Source organism: Engraulis encrasicolus, chromosome 16 (assembly GCF_034702125.1).
Source record: "Engraulis encrasicolus isolate BLACKSEA-1 chromosome 16, IST_EnEncr_1.0, whole genome shotgun sequence".
Lineage (NCBI taxonomy): Eukaryota > Metazoa > Chordata > Actinopteri > Clupeiformes > Engraulidae > Engraulis > Engraulis encrasicolus.
The window spans coordinates 26,784,892-26,810,762 of record NC_085872.1 but is presented as its reverse complement, the minus strand read 5'-3'; the positions used below and the strand labels follow the sequence as shown (position 1 = coordinate 26,810,762).

General features: G+C 45.9%; 1 protein-coding gene across 1 annotated transcript in view; it reads right to left on the bottom strand.

The window, feature by feature from the left end:
• Window positions 1–22,966, bottom strand: part of colec12 (collectin sub-family member 12) — a 44,634-nt gene extending 21,668 nt beyond the window's left edge. Inside the window, exons 1-3 of the mRNA XM_063219169.1 lie at window positions 22,436–22,966; window positions 18,548–18,598; window positions 1,434–1,556 (exon numbers count right to left, since the gene is read on the bottom strand). Of these exons, the coding sequence (XP_063075239.1) occupies window positions 1,434–1,556; window positions 18,548–18,598; window positions 22,436–22,442 (181 nt within the window). The 5' untranslated portion in view covers window positions 22,443–22,966. The remainder of the gene's footprint in view (window positions 1–1,433; window positions 1,557–18,547; window positions 18,599–22,435) is intronic.
• Between the last annotated feature and the right edge of the window lie 2,905 nt (window positions 22,967–25,871).

Here is a 25,871-nt window from a genome sequence, read left to right as displayed (position 1 = left end):
ATTGCATATGTAACCACTATCCAGATTATTTCTATCTATGCACACGCCATAACATCACTGTTTCTTAAATGTGGCGTTACTCTTGAGTGTCCTTAATACAGCTATTCTAAAGCAAGGGGTATCACGGGTGATAAATGATCACTTGAAAATTCCTGTGTGAGTCGTCAGTTGGAGAGAAGAGGGCCATATTTCAACCATCAGATCGTGTTAAAAAAACCGATAACGCGAAATGACTTGGACTGATGTGCCATTTGTCAGTCAACCTGTGGTTCCTGAAGACAACAAATTGCTGCCAAGGCATAAAATCCGCACTTCAACGGGTTTGCCAGGCAGGCAGAGCTCGACTGAGTCTGTTTGACTGGGTCATCTGGTAGAAATTAGGGCCTTCGGAAAACCACTGCAAACATGTGCGTTGGATTTAAATCAAGGACATAATGTGGACGGCGAGGCGTCGCTCATAGCCCAGCACTGATCGTCTGATCATCCCTATGCAAGCACCGCACGGATTGGAGGACAGAAGGAGGCCCAGGTCTGAATGTTAAGTGATACTTCACATCGTAGATTGTGCTTGTGTGTCTGCAAGTGTGATTTCTCCACCTCAAACTGTGATCTGGAAGCAGTTCAGCCTCAGATACTATAGTCTTTTTTTTTCAAAATTGAATTGTCCTAAGTGCGCAACCGCACACATGGCTTTGCACATTACGCAATCTCTATACAGATCGTGTAACCATTGACCCACTGCACATTGCATTTTTGTAGGCAACCCATATCAATTTCACTTTCAGAATCAATTATGATTCTTCATAACACTATTATGAAGAACGGCATACAAAAAACTAAAGTACTCATACATACAATACAATATGACAATATGACAATACAATATGACTCTACAAACACTGTAACAAATAGGCCTACAGTAAAAAGCCAACTACTTTCAGTCAACACTGAAAGCATAGCTTTTCTATGATTGACTACTGGAATATTCTCAACTAATGTGCACCAGATGGATTTTCGCACCTCTATCCAAGTATTAGTCTTGCCTTTTTTTATTTGTGCCGATAATCTATGGTGCTTATTGTAAAGACAATGCTATGACCCTCTTCCTGTTTCTGCAGGAAAGAGTGTGTAGGCTGTCCTGGCTCAAACGCACACAGGGATGAGGGGGTGGACAAGCTAAGAATGCACTTGCGCTGGCCGACTGCAGTCCGGCTCCTGATACATATCAGCTGGCCAGAGGACGCATATACAACACGCTCTCCCCTCCGCTATCAAAACGTAACATTTCATGAATCACAGGAATGTTTTTCGCTGTGGCCCCTCTCTTGCTTACATTCTGCTTCTTGCTATGTCTTGTGATGTAGGGAGGAAGGGAGTATGGAGACACAGAGAAAGAAAAAGGAAGACAGATGGACGAGGTTATCTCTCCTTACCTTTGTATCCCAGCACTGCTACGGCGATGGTAAGCAGAAAGCACAGCACATATAACGTTGCAATCGCTGCCCGTAGGGCCCAGTCATTCTTACATTTAGTGCATTCGGTTCCTTCCTGGATTCCTAAAACAAAACAGCAAAGGTATATATGCATTAGCGGGACAGTGTCTAGTCATCATTGCCATCATTGGGCTGATTCTCAGTCATCATCACTGATATTCACAGTCAATGCAACTTGCTGAAAAGGCAACAGAGAGAGGCTTTGAATAAATGGCCAACTTCGCAACTGGAGCAAACGAAAAGGAGGTTTGTTTTGAGAAGACTCCACTTCTCCCCTGTGTGATGCAGAGTCGTGTTTCCAGTAAAAGGCTGATTTGCTTAGTCAGGGCTGTGTTTCTTGCGTTAAGGAATTTATGCGGTGATGATGGCGGAGGGAGGTAAAATGGGGGTCTTCAACACACACCTAACTGACCTCAGCCTGCTCCATTCCAGTCCTGTTTATGCTATTAGTCAACAATTGGCAAATGTTTCACAATAGGTCGAACATAACAACAAATAGGTCGAGATCACGGAACAACGACTTTTTGGTCTGGAAAACAAAACAAAACGAGGCATGGTCCTGGGTGATGACATTTTGTTCCGGGTCAGTACCGAAAATGTCTTTCAGCTGAATCCAATGAGATCCCTCCAGCAGCGAGTAACAGTGTACCCCCAATGGCTCTCTGGGTAATTCGGTTAGGGTTTGGTAAATAAACGCAGCCAGACCCCGCTATCTCTCCCAGCAAAAAGAGAGAGCCAGACATTCCACAGCTGGGCTCCCATCCTCACATGACTTCCTTGTGCCTAACTTTATCAGGCTGCAAGCCAGGCCAGGGACCCCATCCCATCCCCAGATGGCCACAGTCTAGTGTCAGCCTTAGCATCCAGCATGGCCCAAATGAAAGCCACAGGACAGGACAGATGGAGGAAAGGGAAGGGAGGGGTGTGGGGACTTGGAGGGGTGTGTGTGTGTGCGTGTGTGCGTGCCTGTGTGTGTGTGCGTGCGTGCGTGCGTGCGTGCGTGCGTGCGTGCATGTGTGTGTGTGTGCGTGTGCGTGTGCGTGTGTGGAGAGGAGGGGGGTTGTGTGGGTCGGAGGGGACAGGTCATAAGGAGAGCCCCGTCTTGGCCCCCACACATCTGTGTAAACACTGTGGTCAAGGCGGCTCAAAGACCCAGAGCCGTAGCCCCGGATGTGGAACATGTGGACCCCCCTGGCTGGCATCGAGCAGTCAGCAGTCCCCTATCCACAGACTTATATTCGGTATAGTGAATAGCTTGGTGGGGTGGGGTGGTGATTGTAGGGGAGTGGGTATACTTGAAAGTGCCCCCATCCCCCTCTCCCGAACACCCAAACCACTGGGTTCGCCATATAGCCGCTACACCGACCTTACGCCACAAGCCAAATACATACAAACAACAGAGGCCCTCAAGTTAAAAGTTACTACATGTACAGTATGCACATAAGTAAGAACATCACCGCTTTCATCTACACTAAAAGCAGGCACAGCATGGGGGATGTCTAGTCACTAAAAAGCAAAGTCATCCAACTTCACTATCAGCAAATTGCCAGACTGATTTATTGTTTAGTTGAGTTTCAGCTAATGCAAGAACATATTTTTCACTCTATGCTTTTCTACCTAAATCCGTACACCACATGAGTTTTTTTGTTATTAAATGGGATGATTTATACGTTCGGCATGTAGCCATCTAGTTTTCCTTATCTCTCTCTCTACATAGTTGAGATATACAACCGCATAACACATGTTTTCTTGCAAGCAGAAAAAAATACTTTCGAATCGAACCTTTTTAGCAAAAGAAGGCCAACTTTCACACATAACTACATATTCCTAGAAAGAAAATGCACTTGAGTGAAACTTCAACTAAGACAAAAAAACATGTGGGTGATGAACCTGAAAGTCTTTGTGTGATGTAAACATTCTACACCGCACATCTAACTACACTCAACAGCTAATCTGTCAGCTTTTACACTGGTAACAACATGAATAGAGATCTCAAACTTTATGTTGGAAGATAAAAAAAGATAATCTCTCTCTCTCTCTCACACACACACACACACAGACACACACAGACACACACGCACGCACACGCACACACATGTAACGTCATGGCTTTCTCAAAGCGAACAAAGCCTGCACAGTGATGGTGCAGCAGCAGCAGCATCTGGGCCCCTGCCGCCTATGGTGGTCATACCTCAACCTTTTACAATGAGGCATGGAGCGGAGTTCAACAGCGGAGACAGTGGCCTGTGGCCAGGGTGTCCCATCCCAGTCAACCAGCTTGTGCAGCAGTGGCTGGGCTCGGGCCAGGAAGTTCCTAGTGAGTAAATAAACAGGGCCCAGAGCCTGCAGTGGGCTGTGGGAGTGATGGCCAAACACGACTCTGAATCACCGGCGCATGACTGCACCAAAATAAAAACAGAACTGACAAGAGAGTGTGAGCAAAGTTTTTGGAACTGGGATAATGGAAGGCTTTTTGGGGGGGGGGGTGGAGATCTGCTTGTGATCAAGTCAGTGCTAATAATACTTTTGTTTGTGTTTAGTGTGTAGTAGTGGTAATACTGTGTGTGTGTGTGTGTGTGTGTGTGTGTGTGTGTGTGTGTGTGTGTGTGTGTGTGTGTGTGTGTGTGTGTGTGTGTGTGTGTGTGTGTGTGTGTGTGTGTGTGTGTGTGCGTGCGTGTGTGTGTGTTTGTGTGTGCGTCTGCATGTGTACATGTGTGCATGCATGTGTGTGTGTGGGTGTTTGTGTGTATTAGTGTACTAGTGCATTTGTGTATTTTCCTGCGTATGAGCTAGTGGGTGGGTGGTATGTGCAATGGGGGGAATTGTATTGTGTCAGAGTGTTTCAACATCGCCTGATGTTGGGGTGGTATTTTGAGATGAGGCAGGGAGGCAAAGAGGCTGAGGAGGGGGCGAGGGAGGAAGGGAGAGAGAGGGAGGGAGCGGGAGAGAGAGAGAGAGAGAGAGGGGGGGGGAGGAGAGATCTGGGGTGCATTTCTGGAAAGCGTAGTTGCTAACTATGTTAGCTACTTTGTTGGTTGCAATGCAATTTCCCATTGGCAACTGCTGAAGTTGCTAACCTCTAACAACTACGCTTTCCAGAAATGCACCCCTGCCTGGTCCGTGGGAGGAGAGGAGTGGAGTGGAGTGGAGTGGAGTGGGGGTGGGTGAGTGGGTGGGTGGCTGGGTGAGGAGGCAGGGGGAGTGGAGTGGAGTGGGGGTGGGTGAGTGGGTGAGTTGAGGAGCCAGGGGGAGAGCTGCTCAGCTCAGCAGAGGCCAACACCGATGCCTGTAAAACAGCTGTGTTTCATTTGGAGCTCAGGAAGTCGGTCAAAGAAAATTCCTGTACTTCTCCTCCGTGCTTTTTCTTCTTCGTCTTGGGCTCTTCATGTACCTGGAATGAGACCCCTCTCTCTCTCGCCTGCCCAGTTGTTCTGCTGGCGGTGGAAATTTCCATGGCAACAAAAGGGACAGTTTTTGCACGTACGAACGAAAAGTGTTCATAACTTTTTAGAAAAGTTAATCAAAACCCCCCACACACAAACACAGGAGGGAGGAACATGGCGTGATCTTCGCAAATCTGACAAACGGAAAACAAACAAACACGCACCAACAGGAGTGAATGTAATCCCTGTTTACAACTTTTTGGAAATCAGTTACAGATCCATGACCACCTCAGAAGTAATTACACTGTAAAGGTCTCAATTACATAAGCAGCTCTGGCAGCACGGCTACGCTCAAACCCTCCACAGAATAACAGCCCCAGTGGGGGCCAAACAAAGGAAGGGTGTGATGGGTTCAATTAAACAAGATTTACGAGACAGGTATAAATACATTTCAAGTTTACAGTCAGTGGGGAGTTATGAGATCTTTAGGGATGATCGTTGTGACGCAGGATAGGCTATGCAGAAGGTAAACAATGGGTATGTCTGAGCAGAAGTGCAAGATAAACCAGTGGGAGAAAAAATGAAACATCCTCCTTGGCATCTGGGGGCCTGAGAGATATTACTCAAGACAGTCCACAACGGAGTTTAGAGACGGCATCAGCACAAATCAGCAGAAGGGCCCTTTCAAGAGCCGGGTTGCTTGGTAACAACAGGACCTTTTCGCCCTCTCATGTTGAACAGAACACTAGCCCTCTCCCCAGGGAGCTCTCTCAGCACAGTGAAATTAAACAGGACACGTCCACTGCCAAAACATTCGTTCAGTCGCACCTCGGCATCAGCCACACTCGTATGAAGCGTTCAGGCGCCTCCTCGAACAAAACTGTTATTGCGTGAATATTTTTTTCCAGCAGAATGGACATATACATTAAGCCTCCCTTCTTCTCAGGGGGGTTTCAACCTCATGGGCCCAATCGAGCCAGTCCATTAACAATGTCTCAAAGGAATGTTAACAAGTAAACACTCCCAAAGGGGCTAGACAATCCATGAAGGCAAACTGCCGTGTTACAACGTTCCTTAAAAAAATCCGGTCTGCAGAAAACTGCTGAGCATGACTAGCATGCAAGGCTAACATATTTTTTTTTCAGATGCTTACAGGTTTATGACACTTTAACTAGGCACGATCCCTAGCACATCTGGAGCTGATTAAAAACAGAAAAAAAATCAAAGGGTGAATGAGAACATTTGATACATCACCCCCAATGCCAGGCATGCGAGAACAAACATCTAAAATGTCAGCTCGTTTTACAATTAGGATTCTAGGGGAAGGCTTTGGTTAATGGGGGCCTTTGTAGAATTGACTTCCTCAGCATGCAGAAAAAACAGAGATCGTCGAAATGGGGGAGGGGGGCAGGGGGGGGGGTCGCCGTCCGTCGCTTGAAGACCTAATAACGTGCGTGACCTTGCGTCTAGTCGGGCGTCTTCACCCTGTTGTAGCCCCCGTTTCTTGCATGCTGTGCATCTTGTCCCATGGAGGCCCAGCCCCAGAGTTATTTCAGAAGCTGAGTAAGCTGAATAGCTGTGGCAACATGGGAGGGATATGGAAATGCACAATGACTTAGCATGTGCGTTACAAACCACAACTGGTGGACACAGTGATATATTTAGGAGGAGATCAAGCAGGAGTAAGTTACCACTCAATAGGCCTACAACCCAAACATTTGCTCCTGTCATCTCAGAAAAGAACTCCTTTCCAAAAAAAAGCAAACTCATAACTTCTTAGTGACATCTCACTCACAAACACATACCGCATCAAAGAATACCCAGGGACAATGTTAAAAAAAACATGACTTCTGTCTCCATTTGTACTACTAACAATGCCAAAATGACATTTCCTATTGATTCAAGCAAACCCAGTGTGTGACCGTGTCAGACCTCTGTTGCCCAATCCTTGCTGCTAAGTCATAGCCTACAACAACTATTCCTGGTGGTGACATCAGTCACAGGGGAAAAGTAAAAGCCACCAGTTGAGCAAGACTGTACGGCCCTACCAGGGACCCTGGCATTGTTGTTGGCCCAAGCGCGGCCTGTTTTAGGCTTCAATTGCTCCATGATGTGATTGAGCAGGCAATGTATCGGTGAAAAAAAAGAACAAGAAGTCTTTAAAAGTCTTTGTGAGGAATCTTTTTGAATGAATCAGACTGCTAAAAGTTCTTGGGTTCACGAAAGGCAATCCTCAGCTAAACCGCAGCAGCACAATGACAGTAGAAAGCGCCTTTGTTCATTTGGACTGGGATAAATGCATTCAATGTCAAGCATTCGAAAGAGTGATGACTCTTCAAAAGTAACTGAGGCTCTGGATGAGTCTTGGTGTCAGATATAACTATCTGGACAGACAGAGCGGCCACATATTACGAGCAGCAGTGGGGATGAGTGCGCCTCTCTGGGATCCATCTGCCTTGTGTTATCTTAAGACAGAAAACACAAAATGGATCATTTATCTCAGTCGAAAGGAAAAGGGACACACATGTGTGTCACGCACATGCACATGCACACACACAAACACAAATACAGTCGCGGATGTGCGTGCGCACACACTGTAAGAGTGTAACACACATGCTAGCACATGTTTAACACACACACACACACACACACACACACACACACACACACACACACACACACACACACACACACACACACACACACACACACACACACACACACACACACACACACACACACACACACACTAAGAGAGAAATACAAGGTGGCGGGCTACCAGCAGCTGCTACGGTGGAAGATGCTTGCTTTTGTGTTGCTATGACTGCAGTAGAGAAACTATACACACCATTACACAAACATGTCATTTCGACAAGAGGCCAAGACAAGGAAGGTCATTGAGGAGACACACAGAAACGTATAAGGATCCACATGAACGCCAGGGTGTTATGCATTCCCATGTACGTACATCCATGCCATGTGCTTCCAACTTTCACACGAAACTTACACAAACAGTTTCGTGTGGAGTAGGCCTCCCACTAAGCTATTGATGAAGATCACTAACAAACACAGGCACGCACAGCACACACACTCACACACTATCAGCAATTACACAATCAACATTCCAAGTTAATTCCAAACAAAACTCGAGCACTGCGCCACAAAAAAAAGAGAAAGTTCACTTTCCACGCAGAACACTATGTTCACACAACACGCTCCATCACAACACATCGTCGCTGGAAGTTGTTCCGCGAGCACCTGCATCAACAGAGACAAGGCGAGCACAGTTGGGCCTGACAGTGGGTCGCACGAAAACACAGAAAAACACACGCAGACATTGTAAACACCGCATGCACCTACGCATACAAACAAACGTGTTTGTGCGGAGAAGAGTGTTTTGTGAGTGCACGCGCACGCACGCGCACAGCACGCGCACAGCACACGCAGCTTACACGACACTGTTATCTAGCACACTTATGTCATTCTGAAGCACTACCAGTCTCTAGCGAGCTTGACGTGCCTGAATGTGCTTGGAGTGCATGAGTGATAAGTGGTTGAAACGCAGCCCAGGCCCGGGCCCAGGGTTAGGAGACTGCTAGCGGTGGTGTTGAGTAATCAAGTCACTCCAAACATGTCGTCATCCCTTTTGCACGGTTTAAAGAGAAAGAGATAGAGAGAGAGAGAGAGTAGGAGGGAGAGAGAGAGAGAGAGAGAGAGAGAGAGAGAGAGAGAGAGAGAGAGAGAGAGAGAGAGAGAGAGAGAGAGAGAGAAAGGGAGAGAGAGAAAGGGAGGGAGGGAGGGAGAGAGAAAGATTAAGAGAGAGGAAGAAAGAGATGGAGAGAGAAAGCAGATTGTGAGTGTGTGTGTGTGTGTGTGTGTGTGTGTGTGTGTGTGTGTGTGTGTGTGTGTGTGTGTGTGTGTGTGTGTGTGTGAGAGAGAGAGAGAGAGAGAGAGAGAGAGAGAGAGAGAGAGAGAGAGAGATACAGAGAGAAAGAGAGAGAGAGAGAGTGAGAGAGAGAAAGGGAGGGAGAGAGAAAGATTAAGACAGAGGAAGAAAGAGATGGAGAGAGAAAGCAGATTGTGAGTGTGTGTGTGTGTGTGCGTGTGCGTGTGAGAGAGAGAGAGAGAGAGAGGAGAGAGAGAGAGAGAGAGAGAGAGAGAGAGAGAGAGAGAGAGAGAGAGAGAGAGAGAGAGAGAGAGAGAGAGCAGGGCAGCAGTTCAGGGTCTCATTAGCACCAGAGCGGGAGCCAAACTCAGGCCCAGGGTCTCCTCTAGGGTCCTCGCTGGCTCCGGGCAGGAGGAGCGGGAATGCAACAGCAGGCAGGGAGATGCCACGATTCGGGAGCAAGCAAGCAGCCTCTGCACGGACCTATGATTGCTGCCTGCCTGCGAGAGGCGAGGGGCCAGGAGCCAGCCATTAGTCTGCAGTGCAGTGCAGTGCAGTGCAGTGCAGTGCAGTGCAGTGCAGTGCAGTGCAGTGCAGTGCAGTGCAGTGCAGTGCAGTGCAGTGCAGTGCAGTGCAGTGCAGTGCAGTGCAGTGCAGTGCAGTGCAGTGCAGTGCAGTGCAGTGCAGTGCAGTGCAGTGCAGTGCAGCGAGCTCGGTGAGGGCCCAACCAAGCGAGTGAACAAGCAAGCGAGCGAGCGGTCAGGCTTTGGCAGCCAGCGTCGCCGCCACGCTGTTTCCCAGCCCCTGCTCCCCCAGGCCAGTGTTCTTATTCCTACTGAGCGCAGGGAGGGCTCGGTACTCGGTATACAGGGAGAGTTGTTGCTGCGTGCTCGGTGAGAACTCCTCTGCGTGCCACCATCATTCACGTTCCGTGCGCTGCAAACAACAGCGCGCGGGGCCATAAACTAATTTTATTGGCCTGTAGCAGAGAGGGCCAGCGTGGGGTGGACTGGCTCCTCCCCGGAGCGTGTTTCAGAGCTGGCATGTATGGAGTGAGGTCATTACCAGGAAAGCAGGAACACATTGCCTGCCTGCACCACCAACCACTCTACTCCCTGCCCCCACTCCTACTTGCACCCCTGCACACAGTGCGGCCGCCCACAGACACACACATACACATGCACGCATGCACGTATGCACACACACACACGCACGCACGCACACACACACACGTATGCACACATACACACACACACACACACACACACACACAAATGAGGTTAGGATACTGTAGGTTGTTTCAGGCCCAATCAGGCCAGGGCTGCACATCCAAGTGTAATGACACAGGTTCTGTCTCAGATGACTAAACATCTGAGCCCCCAATGCTTCTCTTGCCCCTGGTCTGCTTCCAGATGTCTCTTCATGGTGTTGTTGATCCTACATGGACAGCATCATGAGATATATGAATGAAAGCCCTATTGCGAAACTCGAACTCCCATTGGCATTGTGACACAGCACTCCACAGCAACCTTTGGGCTACAAGTCTTAACCGCTTACCCATAACTACAATATATATATATATATATACTCCCATATATATATGATACAGTATTTATAGAGGTTAATTGTGTATACGTATAAATATAGCTTTATATAGCCGTATATAGCTTCTTTGAATGACTTTGAAGTTAACGCTATTTTTACTTTTTCGAAAAGTGCCTTGGATACTTCATCTTCAGTTCATCCCTTTTTCTTACCTAAGAGCACCTTCAGCCTACACTTCAAGACTAACAGTGCAGCCCTCCAAACCTACTCTTTTCTTCTGTCTCATCATTGTGTTGTTGGTCCTGCATTACCACATCATGATATCAAGAAGGCTACAGCCAGAGTTGTATGAAGTAGAAGTAGAAGTACTTTTTCAGATGAAATTGCAACATTAGTAATATGTTATTAAGAAGTTGAAACCATATACTATCATACCACTAGTGTTGTAATTACATCTGTGAGAATGGGCCTACTTCTACTTTATAAAACTCTGGCTATAGTTTATGTATAACACTTGAGTAATATTACCTAAAACAAAGCCAGAAAAAAGGCTATCTGAACGGGAAGACAGAGTTCTTGGGAAGGAAACAGCTTGGTTTCGGGAAGTTGAATCAACGTTGACTTAAATTACTGTTTTATGACACGTGTGAGACTATGAGGTATGAGGTATTTCTGAAAACAGGCTCTCTCTCAAACCTCATTGCTAGGTGTAACTACTAGCTATGTTCTCTTTCTGCGGACAGCCAAGCCTTTGGTATCATTGTTAAGTCACTGAAGGGAAAAAAAATGGACGCCATGATCCATTCTTCACATCTGGTCCAACACCCCACTGCTTGGCTTGGCCTGACATGAGCTAGGAGCACAAACAGGTCAGAGCAGCAGTTACAGTAAGAGCACTGGAGCTGCTTACTATGACTCATATTTAATTTGATCGACTTTCATATCCCCTGACCCCCCACTAACTCTACCACCACAACAACACACAGAGAAAAGAAACTGAGAGGGAAAGCGAACAAGAGGGCAAGAAAGGAAGAAAGAAAGAAAGAAAGAAAGAAAGAAAGAAAGAAAGAAAGAAAGAGAGAAAGAAAGACAGAAGATGAAATGAAATTAAATGAAAAGGAAAAGGAAAAAACATTGGCAGGGTTTGAGGTTACCATGGCCACTGCTCTGAACAAAATTTGTTTAATTTGTCTCAAGTTTGGTGTGGTGTGAGGAGGAGAGGCTTTGCCCTAAGCTGCAGCAGGCCCTACCCTTGTCTGCCTATAAACACGGAGGCATACAAACACCATGGTGGCGGCACAAGATTACCAAGATGAATGTTGTTTCTAAACTCAGTCAAACTGAGACAGCATTGCCACAAAATCCAACCCAAAAAAGCAGCTGCGGAGTATAAAACATTTTTACAGGGGGACTAGAAAAAAAAATGTAGAAGCGCATAATATGTTGCTGTTCCACAATACATTGTTGACATCCAAGGCTCAAAACCACCAATAGTGTTTGGAGTCCTTGAGCCCCCTTGCTGGCTGGTGTCTGACAGCAGGCCCACCGACAGGAGGGGACAAAGGGGTATTTTGTCTGGGGCCCCGGTAGATAGGGGGCCCAGAATTGGGTCCCAATTGCAAAATATTTATTGTATAGGGGGCCCTTTCAGATGGCTTTGTCCTGGGCCCAGCAAAAGCTGTCAGTGGCCCTGCCTGACAGTGCTCAGTCCAGCTGCTCTAGGCAAGAGCACAAGGCTTTGGTGCGGCTAGGCTAGCGCAGCCACGGCTGGTGGGTGGCCCACCGCAGGGGCCGGGTTCCGACTCAGCAATCAACAGCCATCTCACCGGAGGTCTGTCTTTAGTAAGAGAAATATGGAGAAATGGAGGAGGAGGAAGATGGAGATACAGAGAGAGAGAGAGAGAGGGGGAGGGAAGGCAGGGAGGGAGAGAGAGAGAGAGAGAGAGAGAGAGAGAGAGAGAGAGAGAGAGAGAGAGAGAGAGAGAGAGAGAGACACACACACAGAGACACAGAGAAAGAGAATGGTGGTGCAAAGGAGAGCAAAGGAGTAAAGAAAAGAGACAGAGTGAGGGAAAGAGAGTGGGAGAAAAAGAGGTGGAAGAGGCCCACCCTGACAAAAGCCAGAGTCACCAGAGAGCACTCACAGGCATCATCACCTAACGCAGCCAATAAAACCACAGAGCTTGGCCTCTCTCTCTCTCTCTCTCTCTCTCTCTCTCTCTCTCTCTCTCTCTCTCTCTCTCTCTCTCTCTCTCTCTCTCTCTGTGACAACCACATGGACAGACAAACAGACAAGACAGGCCTCAAAAACCAAGGCTTTGGCAGAAGCTCACCATTGCTAATCTGCCAGTGTGGTACCCATGTCCAGCTCAATTTACAAACTCAGCCAATAATGAGCATACAGAACAGAGCAGTAGGGGGGGGGGGTCGGAAAGGGGTTTTCATCTGGCTTGGGGTGAACTTTGCCTTTGGAATGTAAATAGGGAAGCCGCACTATTAAGAGGGCGCTCTGGCTTAATGTAAACGGCAGGGTCGTTTAATGAATCATTGCAAGCACAAGACACAACAGGTCATCAAAACCCCCGCGGCTACCTCAGTCACTGATACAGCATTAAAAACAGGCCAGCCCTGCTTTCTGGCTTCGCTAGGGAGGCATGCAAAACAGGGTCACCCAGATTTGCATGAAATCAATGATCACAGCTGAGCTTACACCTGATTTCTTTTTCTACCCATGTCTTGCACATTTCGTTTTTACAGGCAGCATTTGAGCTGTGGGTGTCGATGCACATCACATTAAGGCGATGAAGACAACGTTCAGGGTTAGGGTTCGTCTGTTGTGTGTGTCTAGGCACACGATAGCCGCTAGAAACGAAAATGCCGGTGATGATATGCATATTGTGTAGATGATACACAAGCTGTGCAAACAAACCGTAAGTGCGGTGGTCTAATTATTCTCAGCACTCTTGCAACTCCATTAATGTACTTCTCTTCCAATTGCAGAAAAAAAAACCGAGAGAACAAAACAAAACAAAACACGAGCAAGAAAAATACGGCAAGGCCTCCTGACTGACAGCCAAAATAATCAAAAGCTCGAGAAACAAAGGCACCGTGCCTCCGTGCTGGCCGGCTCAGAAAATGTGATCGCCAGCAGGGGCTTTGAATCAGAGCAGAGGAGAGAAAAAAATACATATATACGCATCTTTCTTTTTTTTCGGGACTTTTTTTTCAGCACAGGAAGCCGAGAGTTGATTTTGGACGTCTTGTGTGCCAAAAGACTTTCATTAATATATCAGACACAGTGCAGCACTTTCGGGGCAGCCTTTTATTGGCGAGGCCGAGAGAGAAAGAAAAGAGGCCTGGCTCCATCACTAACGCGTGTGTTGTTTTTGAACAGGGGCCAAGTCCTGCTGAGCAGGAGAGGTGCTCGGGACATCCATCATGCGAGCGAGACACCCTATCGCATGACGCCTTGTTACAGGGGTGATGTTGGTGGGTGAGAGCATCCCCTTGGGGAGGGAGGGGTGGGATAGGGGGGGCACATTGCACTGTGTACAAGAGGGGTCAACGAAACACTGTCCTGACCCGGGCTGCTGAGAGACGCGCCGGCAGGCTGGTGGTGGCCTGGCAATCCTCGGCAGACATACCGGGTTACAGGCCGGGGGTGCACTTTACGGCCTGAGCGTCCGACATGAGCTTCATGTGAGATGTTTAGTGACGTTTGGGTTGGCTTTCATGCATTACGACCACCTACCCGCGTAACTGATCCCTCTCCAGCCCCTATCTGCTGTGAGTCCTTAGAGTCTGTCTGTATCTCTCTCTCTCTCGCTCTCTCTCTTTCTCTCTCTCTCTCTCTCTCTCTCTCTCTCTCTCTCTCTCTCTCTCTCTCTCTGGTCAAGTGTCCAGATGTTACAGCGTTGCAGTCGGCACGCACCCCCTGGTCCGTAGCAGCTCAGCCGGCATACTTTCGGGTCTTACAGAAAGCCCTCAGCTATTAGCATGAAGCCCCACTTCAGCCGCGATCCAAACATCTGTTTGTTGGTGCTAATATTTGTCGCCCCCCCCGCTCGTCTTTTTTCCCCCTGAGCCTCCCGCCATTGGTTCAAATGGGCTTTTATTTTAAAGACTCAAATTCCACCGGCTTGACCCAGGGACGACCCTGGCCATTCCCCTCTGACACCCTCCCCAGACTCTTCATGGTCTGCTCTGCGAAACCTCCTGCTGGGATGCCATGATTTGTGCCCTAGCCTGGCCGAGCTGAGCCAGGATCTGCATTCATAAAGAACACCCTGTCCTGTCCTGTCCTCTCGCAGAGCCGTCAGTACCATTCTCCTGATCATTAAGACATATGGCCCAGATAAGGCCAGAGAGCCGCTCAGATGGAGAGGGAGCTTAACCTGGGGGACATGGTGGCATCGGAGAGATAAACGAATGTTCTGTTCATGTTCTCTTTCTTCTCTGTCTTGTCTCTCTCTTTCTCTCTGGCTCTCGATCTCTGTCTTTGCCTCCCCTGCCTCTCCCTCCACTCTCATCTCTGTCTCTCCCCCTCTCTCTTGCTCTCCCCTTCTCTCTCTCTCTTACTCTCCCTCTTGCTCTCTCTCTCTTGCTCTTGCTCTCTCTCTCTCCCCCCCCTCTCTCTCCTGCTCTCCCTCTTTCTCTCTCTCTCTTGCTCTCCCTCTGTCTCTGCCTGTTCTCCTGAACTTTCTATTCATCTCTTTCACTCTTCATCCTCCACTCTCCCTCCTCCCCCTCTCAATCCATCTTCTCATGTATCCTCTCCATATTGAAAACAAAAGCATGTAATATTTCATGGGGTTGTGGGGTGGAGGGGGTGTACAATAAGCAAGCCTTCAGAAAACATTCTCCTCCAGTAATAAACTTGTCTCAAATTAAAACCACTCGCTGTTGATCTAACAGGCAGCCATGGAGAATGAAAACTGCCCTGCACATCTCCGCTGACAAACCCTGGCACAATCAAAAAGGGGAAAGTGGTGCTCAGACGTGCTGTCTCCAGTCTGGGTGCCTTCCTTGGCTGACACCTTCCACCCACCCCTCGCACTTTTATCCGCTAATCAATTTATGAAAATAATTTTCCAATCAAACTTGCCGAGCCCGCCAGAGCCAAATGGTGTAAAAGTACACCCTGTTCTAGCGCCCAGCCACAGAATCCACTTGCCTTTCCTCTCAGCAATAGCGGTGGTGGAGAGACTCTAAACCAGTGATTCTCAAAGTGTGGTCCGGGGACCACTAGTGGTCTGCGACAGAGCTCAGGTGGTCCGCGAGGAGATTTCTACTTTTCCAAGATAAGCTAGTAGTAGGCTATATTTGTAACATTTTCATGTTTTTAACACAATAAGACAGGCTTATAATGTGAATAAAAAGTAAGTGGTCTGCATCAAAATTAGCAGTGTCAAATTAGCACCCATCAACTGCCAAAGCAGTTGACAGTGGTCCCTGGTCATTTTTTGGGGGGACAAAGTGGTCCTCGTTCTGACAAAGTTTGAGAAACACTGCTCTAAACTCTGGGAACACTGTGAAATCTGGAAAACTAAAAGAGCTGACTAGAATGACAGGTCTGTCCAGGGTTCCCTTGATTTTCTCGAGTTGTGTTTTTGTTTTCATTTTTTTTTTTTTGTTCAGCAGGATGGGATTTGAAAATTTCCACTCCAATTTCTTATAGCCGCCCTGCCTGCCTGCCTGCCTGCACCACAACATGGAGTGCGGTGAGGGGGAGGTACTACAGTGCAGAGTAGAGTGGAGTAGAGCAGAGGTGCTATGGGACACCTTGTTTCCACTGGCAGGGTACCCACCCTTTGGGCAGACACCCCTCGCCTCACCACTTCCTCTCCGCGGCCTGCAGTGCTGACTCAGCTGCTCCTACGAGATCTGTCCTCTCAGGAGACCAGACCCTCCCTTCTTCTTCTTCCCTCCAAACTTCATGCACTTTTAAAAATGCTCTGAAAAGCCTCCTACCGACCGTACCTCCTCCACTTGTAGACAACAGATCAGCAGCTTTTTCCCGAATGGTAGAGATATTATCGTCTGAGGGGGAACGGAACAGGGAACACCTATTACGGGGCGGATGCGTAGCCAGGTTGAAGAATCCCTCATGACTGAGGGTTTGTTTTTCATGCTGTTATTTTTACCATGCGTCATGGCATCAACAATAAGTACTATGTGAATGAGGCATCACTGGATATCCTCTCTGCACGGTAAAAGTAGAGTATAGATGTTCACAAGACCAGCTAATAGGATGTGAAAGGTGCTTGGAAGGCAGATGTTTCCAAGCATACTGTGGCAATAACTCCTACTCTATCTAAGGTGTCAGCCACCCCAATAGGTCTTCACTTAGAAAAGAGGTTCTTAGTCTTGACCCCTGCCCTGGCACTGTGCTTTGTACCATCACGGCACACATTCCACCTGAGAGACTTCAACTGTAATCAAGCTTGACGTGAATGAGCACAGCTCTCGGATTGCCATTTTTAACGTGAAATAATAACGAAATGAGAAAAACACTGAAGAGCCGTATACGGTTGTACAGTACTAGAGAAGGAATTCATTTCTATGAAAAACTGCACAGCTAGAAGGGGCCTGAACCCAGTTCAACAGAGCACTGTAGCAGACCATATGGAATGAAAAAAAAACATGGAGCCAGAACAGACACATGTATTGTAATAAGCCGAGTTAAAACTTAAGCATAACCATGTGTCGCTTTCCTTTTTTGACTCAGCTGTTGATTTTGGTTTGGTGGTTTTAGGGCTCAGTCGAAGAGGAAAAACACTACAGAAAAGTACAGAAATGGCCACTATTGTTGTTCGCCGACCAAGAATGTGAATGACAATGGCACAGTTACCCCAAGCTAATGATTGGTCTATAGCAACCTCAAAACGACATTGTTTTGGTCCTTTTTGAGTTTTCCCGAACTGAAGTACACGTTCACCATAACTATTGTTTACTACTGCCATAGAATTCATTCCACTGACATACATTTACATTATATGGATGTAATGCAATGACGGAAAAATTAACATTAGCATTTCTCCCCTCAGAAAGTATTCAAGTAGAGCACCTTCACTCTTAAGCAACATTGAATAGTTTTCTTCTTTGGTTGCCCTACAAATTAGTTAACTTTAAGAACCACTGAAACGTCTTTGGAGTCTATTTTAAGGCTCAAACATACTGTTCCTTTAACAATAAGTGGCTACTACCCTGGCCACAAAGCCAAGCCAATGGCTTGAACAAGTAATATAACAGAGCTAAGTCATAAACAGTCCTTTATTATTATACTATAAATAGTAGCAGTACAGTACACATTGTTTTATAAAGAAGTCTTGGATATTGACATTGGACTTGGAAAAAAGAAGTTCTAGTCCATCAAACCATTGAATAGAGATTCAAAGGAAAGCTTTGGGTTCCAAAAGTTAACTCCAAAAGCTAGTTGACTGAAGGTACCACTCTGTAGTCGGTTAACCTGGTTCAGGCCCTACAAATTTTGTTAGATGTTGTCTTTCCCACAACCTGCTTTCGTCCAAACTTCAGTATTAGCTCCACACTCGCTACAGGAGAGCATAGTGAGATCCATAAAGGCATAAAAGCTCATTCAAAAGTTGGCCTGCAACCTGCAGCACTGTCTAATTCATGAAATGGAGTCAAAGCCTGTGTGTGTGTGTGTGTGTGTGTGTGTGTGTGTGTGTGTGTGTGTGTGTGTGTGTGTGTGTGTGTGTGTGTGTGTGTGTGTGTGTGTGTGTGTGTGTGTGTGTGTGTGTGTGTGTGTGTGTGTGTGTGTGTGTGTGTGTGTGTGTGTGCATGTGCGTGCCTGCCTGTCTGTGTGTTTGTCTGTGTGCGTTTGATCGTCCTGGCAAAAGACGCACATCACACTCCTTTGATGTACATTCAAGTTATGGGCAGGCGCACATAACAGATAAATCTGTCAGTGTCGTAAACCCGCAGTGCAGAATGCTAGAGGTGAGCTCAAAACAAAGCAAAAGAAAAAATGTCAGAGCAAAAATCCCTCCTTCATTCTCTGGCCCAAGTCCTCTCTCCCTTTCCTGATTATGTTAGCATGTGCGCCTTTAAACAGCTGCAATGGCCGCCAGGACATGACCCCTTGTTACTTCTAGCCCGCTTTTACCCTTTTGCCATTGTAAATCTTTTGTTTTTCTTCTAACAAGTTCAATATGTTGTCATCAACAATGTTGCGGGAGTGGGCTTTATGTCCACAGCCTGCCTCGCTGTTTACTCACCAAACCTCTTGTAGCCAAAGGACTGCACTTCCTCCTCATCTGCGAAGTCGTCTGCAAAAAATGATGACAGTAACAGGCATGTTAGATAACTTAATAGTGAAAGCCTTCCAGGGAATGGGATGATAAGGGTTCTTTTAAAACACTGAAAAATACGAGAGCAATAAAAAAATGCACTTTTCCTGTGCCAATTTCCAAATAACTTAGAGAATACTGTCTACAAAGGAGAATACTGTCAATGTTTAATACGGTCTACAAACGAGCACATGTGATAAGGCCTTTAATAGCTTTTTTGAATTCATGGCAAAGCTTCAGAATTCTGGAGAATGTGAGGAATAAGGAAGTGACGATAGTAAGAAAATTGATGGTGTCATATTACAACGTCATTTAGTGCTGTTCAAGAGCAAGGCTACTTTTCATAAATTGTTCCCAGCCCGTGCCAGCAGTCTGGGACCTATCAGACGATACGGTACAGGATGTTGTTATTCAGAGGTCATAATACTTTGTTTGCGCATGTGGCCAACTTATAAAAGCCCTGCAGATCAGGATAACACTAAGCAGAGTGGACACTGTCCCTCTGCAGGTTAACGAAACCACAGCATCACCACATCCTCTGCAGGAAAAGGAGAGCCGGCCTGCTTTCTGGGCCTACATCGTTTTGGCCCTAGCAGGCAGCCAATGGACTCCTTTCATGTGGCTACTCTGCTCGTGGGAGAGGACAGGGGTGACTTCAGGAGGTTTTATGTGTCATTGTCCATGGCCAGAGAAAATAAAGAAAGCACACATGCTTTGTGAGTTCCAAGGCCAACGCAAGCCCCCCCCTCCCCAAAACTAAACTGCGGAGTTGCAGGAGACCAGAGAGGACCCCAACAGCGAGTGACCTCAAGTCTTGCTGTCCCACCAACTAGACAAGCTCTAAGGTTCACCCCAACCAGGAACAAACAGCAAGACACTGGAAATGGAAATGGTAGGAGCTCCATGGAGCTTGTAGACGTTGTATGCCAAGGAATGGAGTTATTAGTATTAGTCAGGCCTCTCCTCGCCATGTGGCTCCCTTCTTGAACCCTGCAATCTTCACATCTTGGTCTTTTGCAAAGAATGTGTACTTTAGAGGGTCCTCCTGGACATTTCTAAACAAGGCACTCACACATTGGTCTCTTTTGTTTGTCATAGCAACTAAGATTTAGCAACAAGCCATGAACCCACAAATTTTGTGTTCTTTAGTGGCTTCAGTGTGTGTGTGTGTGTGTGTGCCTGCGTGTGTGTGTGTGTGTGTGTGTGTGTGTGTGTGTGTGTGTGTGTGTGTGTGTGTGTGTGTGTGTGTGTGTGTGTGTGTGTGAGAGAGAGAGAGAGAGAGAGAGAGAGAGAGAGAGAGAGAGAGAGAGAGTGTGTTTGTATGTGTGTATGCGTGCGTGCGTGTGTGCGTGCATGCACACGCACGTGTGTGTGTGTGTGTGTGTGTGTGTGTGTGTGTGTGTGTGTGTGTGTGTGTGTGTGTGTGTGTGTGTGTGTGTGTGTGTGTGTTTGTGTGTGGGAGGTCGAGGGTGTCCGGCAAGTACAGTTCTGTTGCTGATACGGCGTGTATTGTTATCATAATACCCATGTGCTTGTCATTTGTTAGCTGATGCTTTTATCAGCTGAACAACAAAAGGTTCAGGTCAACACACACACCATTGCTGGCCTCCTAGGTAGACTGGCTGGTTACCCTGCACACAGGTTTAGGCTCAGCGAGTCCATCTATCACAGTGGTTCCCAACCTATGGGTCGGAACCCACCTTATGGGTCGCCAAAGATCCACAGGGGGTCGCGGAGCCCTCTTGATTTTAAGGGGTTTCATTTTAAATATATATAGCCGATGTTGAATAAAAGACAAAGCATTTAACTAATAAATGCATATAAGCCACAAATTGCAAGTGCTACATTAAACATTTATTCTATATTTGACCAAAGACGAATTGAGGAATAAAATAACTAAAATTAGTTTTCCGTCTCGTGCGGGCGCTCGCGTGGTTGGGTCACCAAAGCTTACAATAGTAAAAACATGGGTCCCTTAAGAAAAAGGTTGGGAACCACTGATCTATCATATACAGCATTTCTGTCCCCCAAAATACAACAAGAGTTTAACTTATGGTTTAAAATATATCCAAATGCATGTGTGTTTCTGCCATCAGGATGCCTCACAGACAAACTCATTTGAGAATCATTAAAATGTGGAATGCTGACTGAACAAGTTCTCCCATCTGAAACTAATTGTGGAAGTCCTATTTCAGAACCCATCTCTGGATGACAAATGACATGAGGGTTTTCTTTCTTTCTCAAGTTAGAAATTACTTCATCTTACAAGCATTTACAACTCATGTCTATCTAGGACAAAATGTGAATTTTAGTGCTGTAATTATCATGGGGCCTACAAGTGGATGGATTGATGGTTTTTGGTTTTGTAAATAACTGATGACAGCTAAATGCGGTAAATCTCAGTGGATATTATGTCATAACCAGGTCACACTGTGTCTATTTTTAAGTGAGATACAATCATCAACAACAAAAAACACTATTCTGTCTTAACACCCACACTATTGTTCCTGTCCATCCAGTCAGCGCCAACAGACAAAAACATCTTCAGCCCTAAATCAAAAGTGGTCATGAATGAATACATAGTCACAGCTACCATGTGAAGGTGTTTTAAGAAATGCTGACAGGGATTTATGTTGTCTGAGGACAGACCTTACAAAAGTTTTATGTACTGTTGTACTTCCACCAGATGGCAGTATAGCCCATATGTCCACAAACTTTTGGAAGAAGTCACCACAATAGCTGAACAAATATGTTGTTCAATAACTCTTTATTTTCTAAATGATTGAATAGTAACATTATTTCTGTTAGTCTCACACATTGATATTTTCTTCAAAAGCGACGTGAATGCCATCCGACTATTTGCAACCAACGAGAAAGATATTCCCAACATAAACAGCCTTTTTGGAATGCCACATGGAAATAATCGAATTCCTCTGTCTCATCTTCATGCATTGTGCGCTTGCATTTTCGGTTAACTCTTTTAGGTAGGCCTACACGTGGATGTTTGGATTTAGCGATCACAAGTCTACGACTGGTAACTGGTTTCTAGTTGTAAGAAAAGACGTAAACGCTGTATCCGTTGATATCATGAACTTTTGTGACTTCATCAATTGTTAGGGGTTTGCAGAACGCAAGGCAACTTTTCTATCGGCCAGTTGTGCCACTGACGAATTTCACTTGGAAATGTCAGTGTCAGCAGCTTCGCGAAGTCTTCCACTAGAGTTGAGAACACAGAGAGGCTTTTCTTATTATTATATAATCCTGACTCAATATTTCCTTTGCATTCACCTTACGCTCTCCAAAAAGGCAACAACTGCATAACGGTATCCTGACGAGTGAAGCACTTGGAATAATATGCATCTGCAGCTACACGGAACACCTGGAATTTGTGTGCGTAAAAGTGCGTAAAATAGAAGTAGCTCGCACAATTGGACTAAGTTCACAGGATATTTCCGAGATTAAGAAAAAGTCCACAAAATACAAATATATTGTAAGACAAATATCGTAAAATATTGGAAACCAGAATCGAAGTGAACGCTGACATCCGTGCTTTACAACTTTTCTTCCCATTTCTATTATTTAATTGTCTGCCAACTCTCCATTAAGAATGCAAACAATTCCACAACCTTGTCCCCACGAGCGTATAATTGTATCCAGATGTCACAGGAGTTGTAGCCTACTCATGTCTCAAGAGAAAGGAAAGAGTTTACTACTGACAAACCTAGTGCAGCACACTCCGTTTTAGCACCGTTTCAGTCCCAATACTAAAACATACCTAATGGTGTACACAGATGTGTACATAGCACCAACACTTACCTTTCATCGTGTTTCACAGAGATGCAACGTTTCTGAGCGACACTTGGGTCCGTAGTCACATCTATTGCATAGCAATAGCATTGGCTCAATAGTGACACAAGAGCGCAGACACACTCTCAGACCACTGTCTCCTTGTTCATGCAACGGCGCACCTTCCAGAATGTCCCAAAAACTTAGGAAAAAGCAGATGGATGCCCGCCACCCACCTGAACCATTCGCTTTCAGCGACCCCTCGAAATTGAAAAGGGGGAGCCAGAAGAATAGTAGTACGTGAGTGGGAACCCACAAAAAATAGTTTAATTAATCCCTAAACTTCTATTCTGGCGGCGTCGGTATTCGGTACTCGTTCCCTTGAACCTTTGCATTCGCGCTCAAAAGAGTTGAAGTCAGGGTGTCTCGAGTGCAATGCCTGCACACGGCGAGCGACCTCAAAAACAGTTGAGATGGAAAAGGAAGTTGGGAGCCCGTAGGGTTTCGGGGAGACCACGTGTTTTCTTCATTTGTACAAAGCCTTGTCCCTGCCTCATTGGAGTACCAGGTGAGGGCTGTGACCTGGACAAGCCTACTGTATTATCTGGCACTGCCATAGGAGGGGAAAAAGTATTTTATAGCCTACATTGAAGTGATGAAGCATATATTCGGTGACATGTTATGAAGTTGTTCAGATTTCAGACATCATAGATCATCTTTTAACTTTTTTTTTATTCCATGGGAAAGCTGTTTCATATGATGACACACTTGCACAGAATTATTTCGTTCCAAAAGAAGATATTTTTGAATTCTGAGGGTAGTTCATGACAAATGTTAGGTGTTTTTCTAACATGTAACTATGTTGAGCCGCAACAGTAAACACAACTTCTGCCAAGTCTAAACAGCGTACTACAGGCTGTGGATGTAGCCAGAAAGCTCCCTCTGGTTTAGAATGCAACAAAGCGCTTTGTATCTTTCCTGTCTCCAGAGTCCAGACCCCAGAATCTTCGGATACTGCCCAGATCCAGTAAACCTTATGTGCTATACGCTTAGCCTATAGGAGACAAAAAAGTACAGAATCTTGTTATGGTGTACTGTACACTCATCCATTAGACAAGGATACAGAAACTTGACATTCAACAGGTAATGATGTTGCAACATACATGCCACATTAACTTGTGTGTTGCACAAATTGTTTACACCAGGAGTTGGCAATTATTTTGGCCCAATGTGGGCCACACTGGGTTTAGAATATTGATTGAAGGATCATATCTTGCAGGCAACACTTGCTCGTGTCAATAATAAGAAATATTGTACGCATGTAACTTGTCAGCCATGTCATTCCTGCACTAATGAAAAGTATTTAGCCTAGATGTAGCTCATGTACTCGCTGACCCCCGTTTTAGGCAGCCATTTTAAGAATGTTGAGGGACCATATCAATTTTTAGTTATATTTGTATTCTTTCTTTGAGGGCCACATGAAATGGCTCAGCAGGCCGCATGTGGCCCCTGGGCTTGAATTTGCACACTTCTGGTTTACACGATTTGTCTTATATATGTGGCATCATATCGCAAATGGGGCACACACACACTTGAATGCACATTTACTCAACTGAGTGTTTCAGGCTATAGGTCTCTCCTACTGGTTTAGTGGAGATGATGCGATCAGGGCCTTAACCAGACATTTTCAAACAGGCCTACCGGGGTCAAATACTGCGTGCTGTACTGCACACTGTACACTTAGAATGCTTCAAACTCTTAAGTTTGTTGTCATTAATCACTGCCTTGAGGATAAATGGGGGTGGCACATACAGACTGAATTTATCATTGTTGATCATATATCAATCTTCATATAAATTTTACATTACTGAAAAAAAAAATACAGAGGACATGGCCTCTGTGTCCTCAATGGTAGTTACGGCCATGGATGCGATGACTCCTGATTTGGTCTCTTTACTGACTCTGGCAGGTATGCAGCCCAGAAGATAAGGCAGTTATAAAAAACAGGTGTGAAAGGGGTTAGTTGTGCCAAACCAGACCGGGGTCTTGGCTGTTTCTGATTATGAGCCTGAGACGACTATTTTCTGGGTCAAGGCTTTGAAAAAAGGGCAGATTTTAATGAGCTGTGGGTCACTAATAAGAAACTGAAGGGGAATGTGCACATTGCTGACCAGCCTCTACCAACACTAACTAAAATATAATAATAACAATCATTTCACTCCTTCACATTTGCATTTTAGCCTGCATCGGTACATCATGAAGTCTGAAAACACATACAAATGCATGTGCGCGCACGCACGCACACACACACACACACACACACACACACACACACACACACACACACACACACACACACACACACACACACACACACACACACACACACACACACACACACACACTTAATTTATTTTGACAGATATGTCACATTCTAGCTGTTTCAGTGAGTGCCCCTTCACCCATGTTTTCCTGCAAAATTTGAAAATCAATTTGACCAAAACAAAGCTTAAGTGGTTGACAAATCATCTTTTATAAACCTTGACAACTGTTGGAGCTCAAACATGTTCCTCACACATACTGGACAATCTACAATGTACAGTAGTGCAGGCCATTAAAATCACATCTGTACATTTGAGCACTACATGGCGGATGACACAGTACATGACATTCATTGCATGACAAACATCTTTTTTTTTTGCAGCATTATGGTAGTACAAACTCAACATGGTTCACAGCAGGATAGACGAGACCTTCAGTAAATGTCCTTTCCCTCGCTCCTTGTTGCTCAACTCTCCTTTCCCTGTCACTTCGCTATACACAGACAGTTAAAGCCATACAAGGGCCTCCTAAAACAAACCGCCTTTGACCTAGGCTCACTTAAAAGTACTGCTCTTTCCCACGTCCCACCAGAGGGCTTTCCAACTACACACAGTGTCGTGTACCAATAGGCAGACAAAGCCTGAAGTGATGTACTGACTCTTCTTCTGGGTGGCACCATAGCCCGATTAACGATTTCATCTTATTGCACAACAGTGAATTGAACTGCTCCCAATTACCAGAACCCTCCCAGCCGAGCCTAATAGCATTAGCACTAACAGGGCTCTGTCATTATATGTGCAATTACACCTGTAACCACTCCAAGGTAGGAAAAGCTTGCTTTAAGTTAACATAACGACTGGCTGATGAAGTGTATAGAATTCATTATGGCTGTGTGTCCTTTATCGCCTTGCTGTGCTCTCAGGGGCCCAGATGGGGTTGCATTGTCTCCAAGACAAAGAAGATATAAATCTCTCATGGAAGTCATCTATCTCTGGGGCCATGTGGCGGTGCAATGTTAATGGGTGCGCGATAAGGAGTGGTTTATTTTAAACCAGATCCAAGATGTATTTGAGAACCTCGTCGTTGAGATCATGGCCAAGACAACACGTGTGTCCAGAGATGGCAGTTTCATTTGGTCTACATA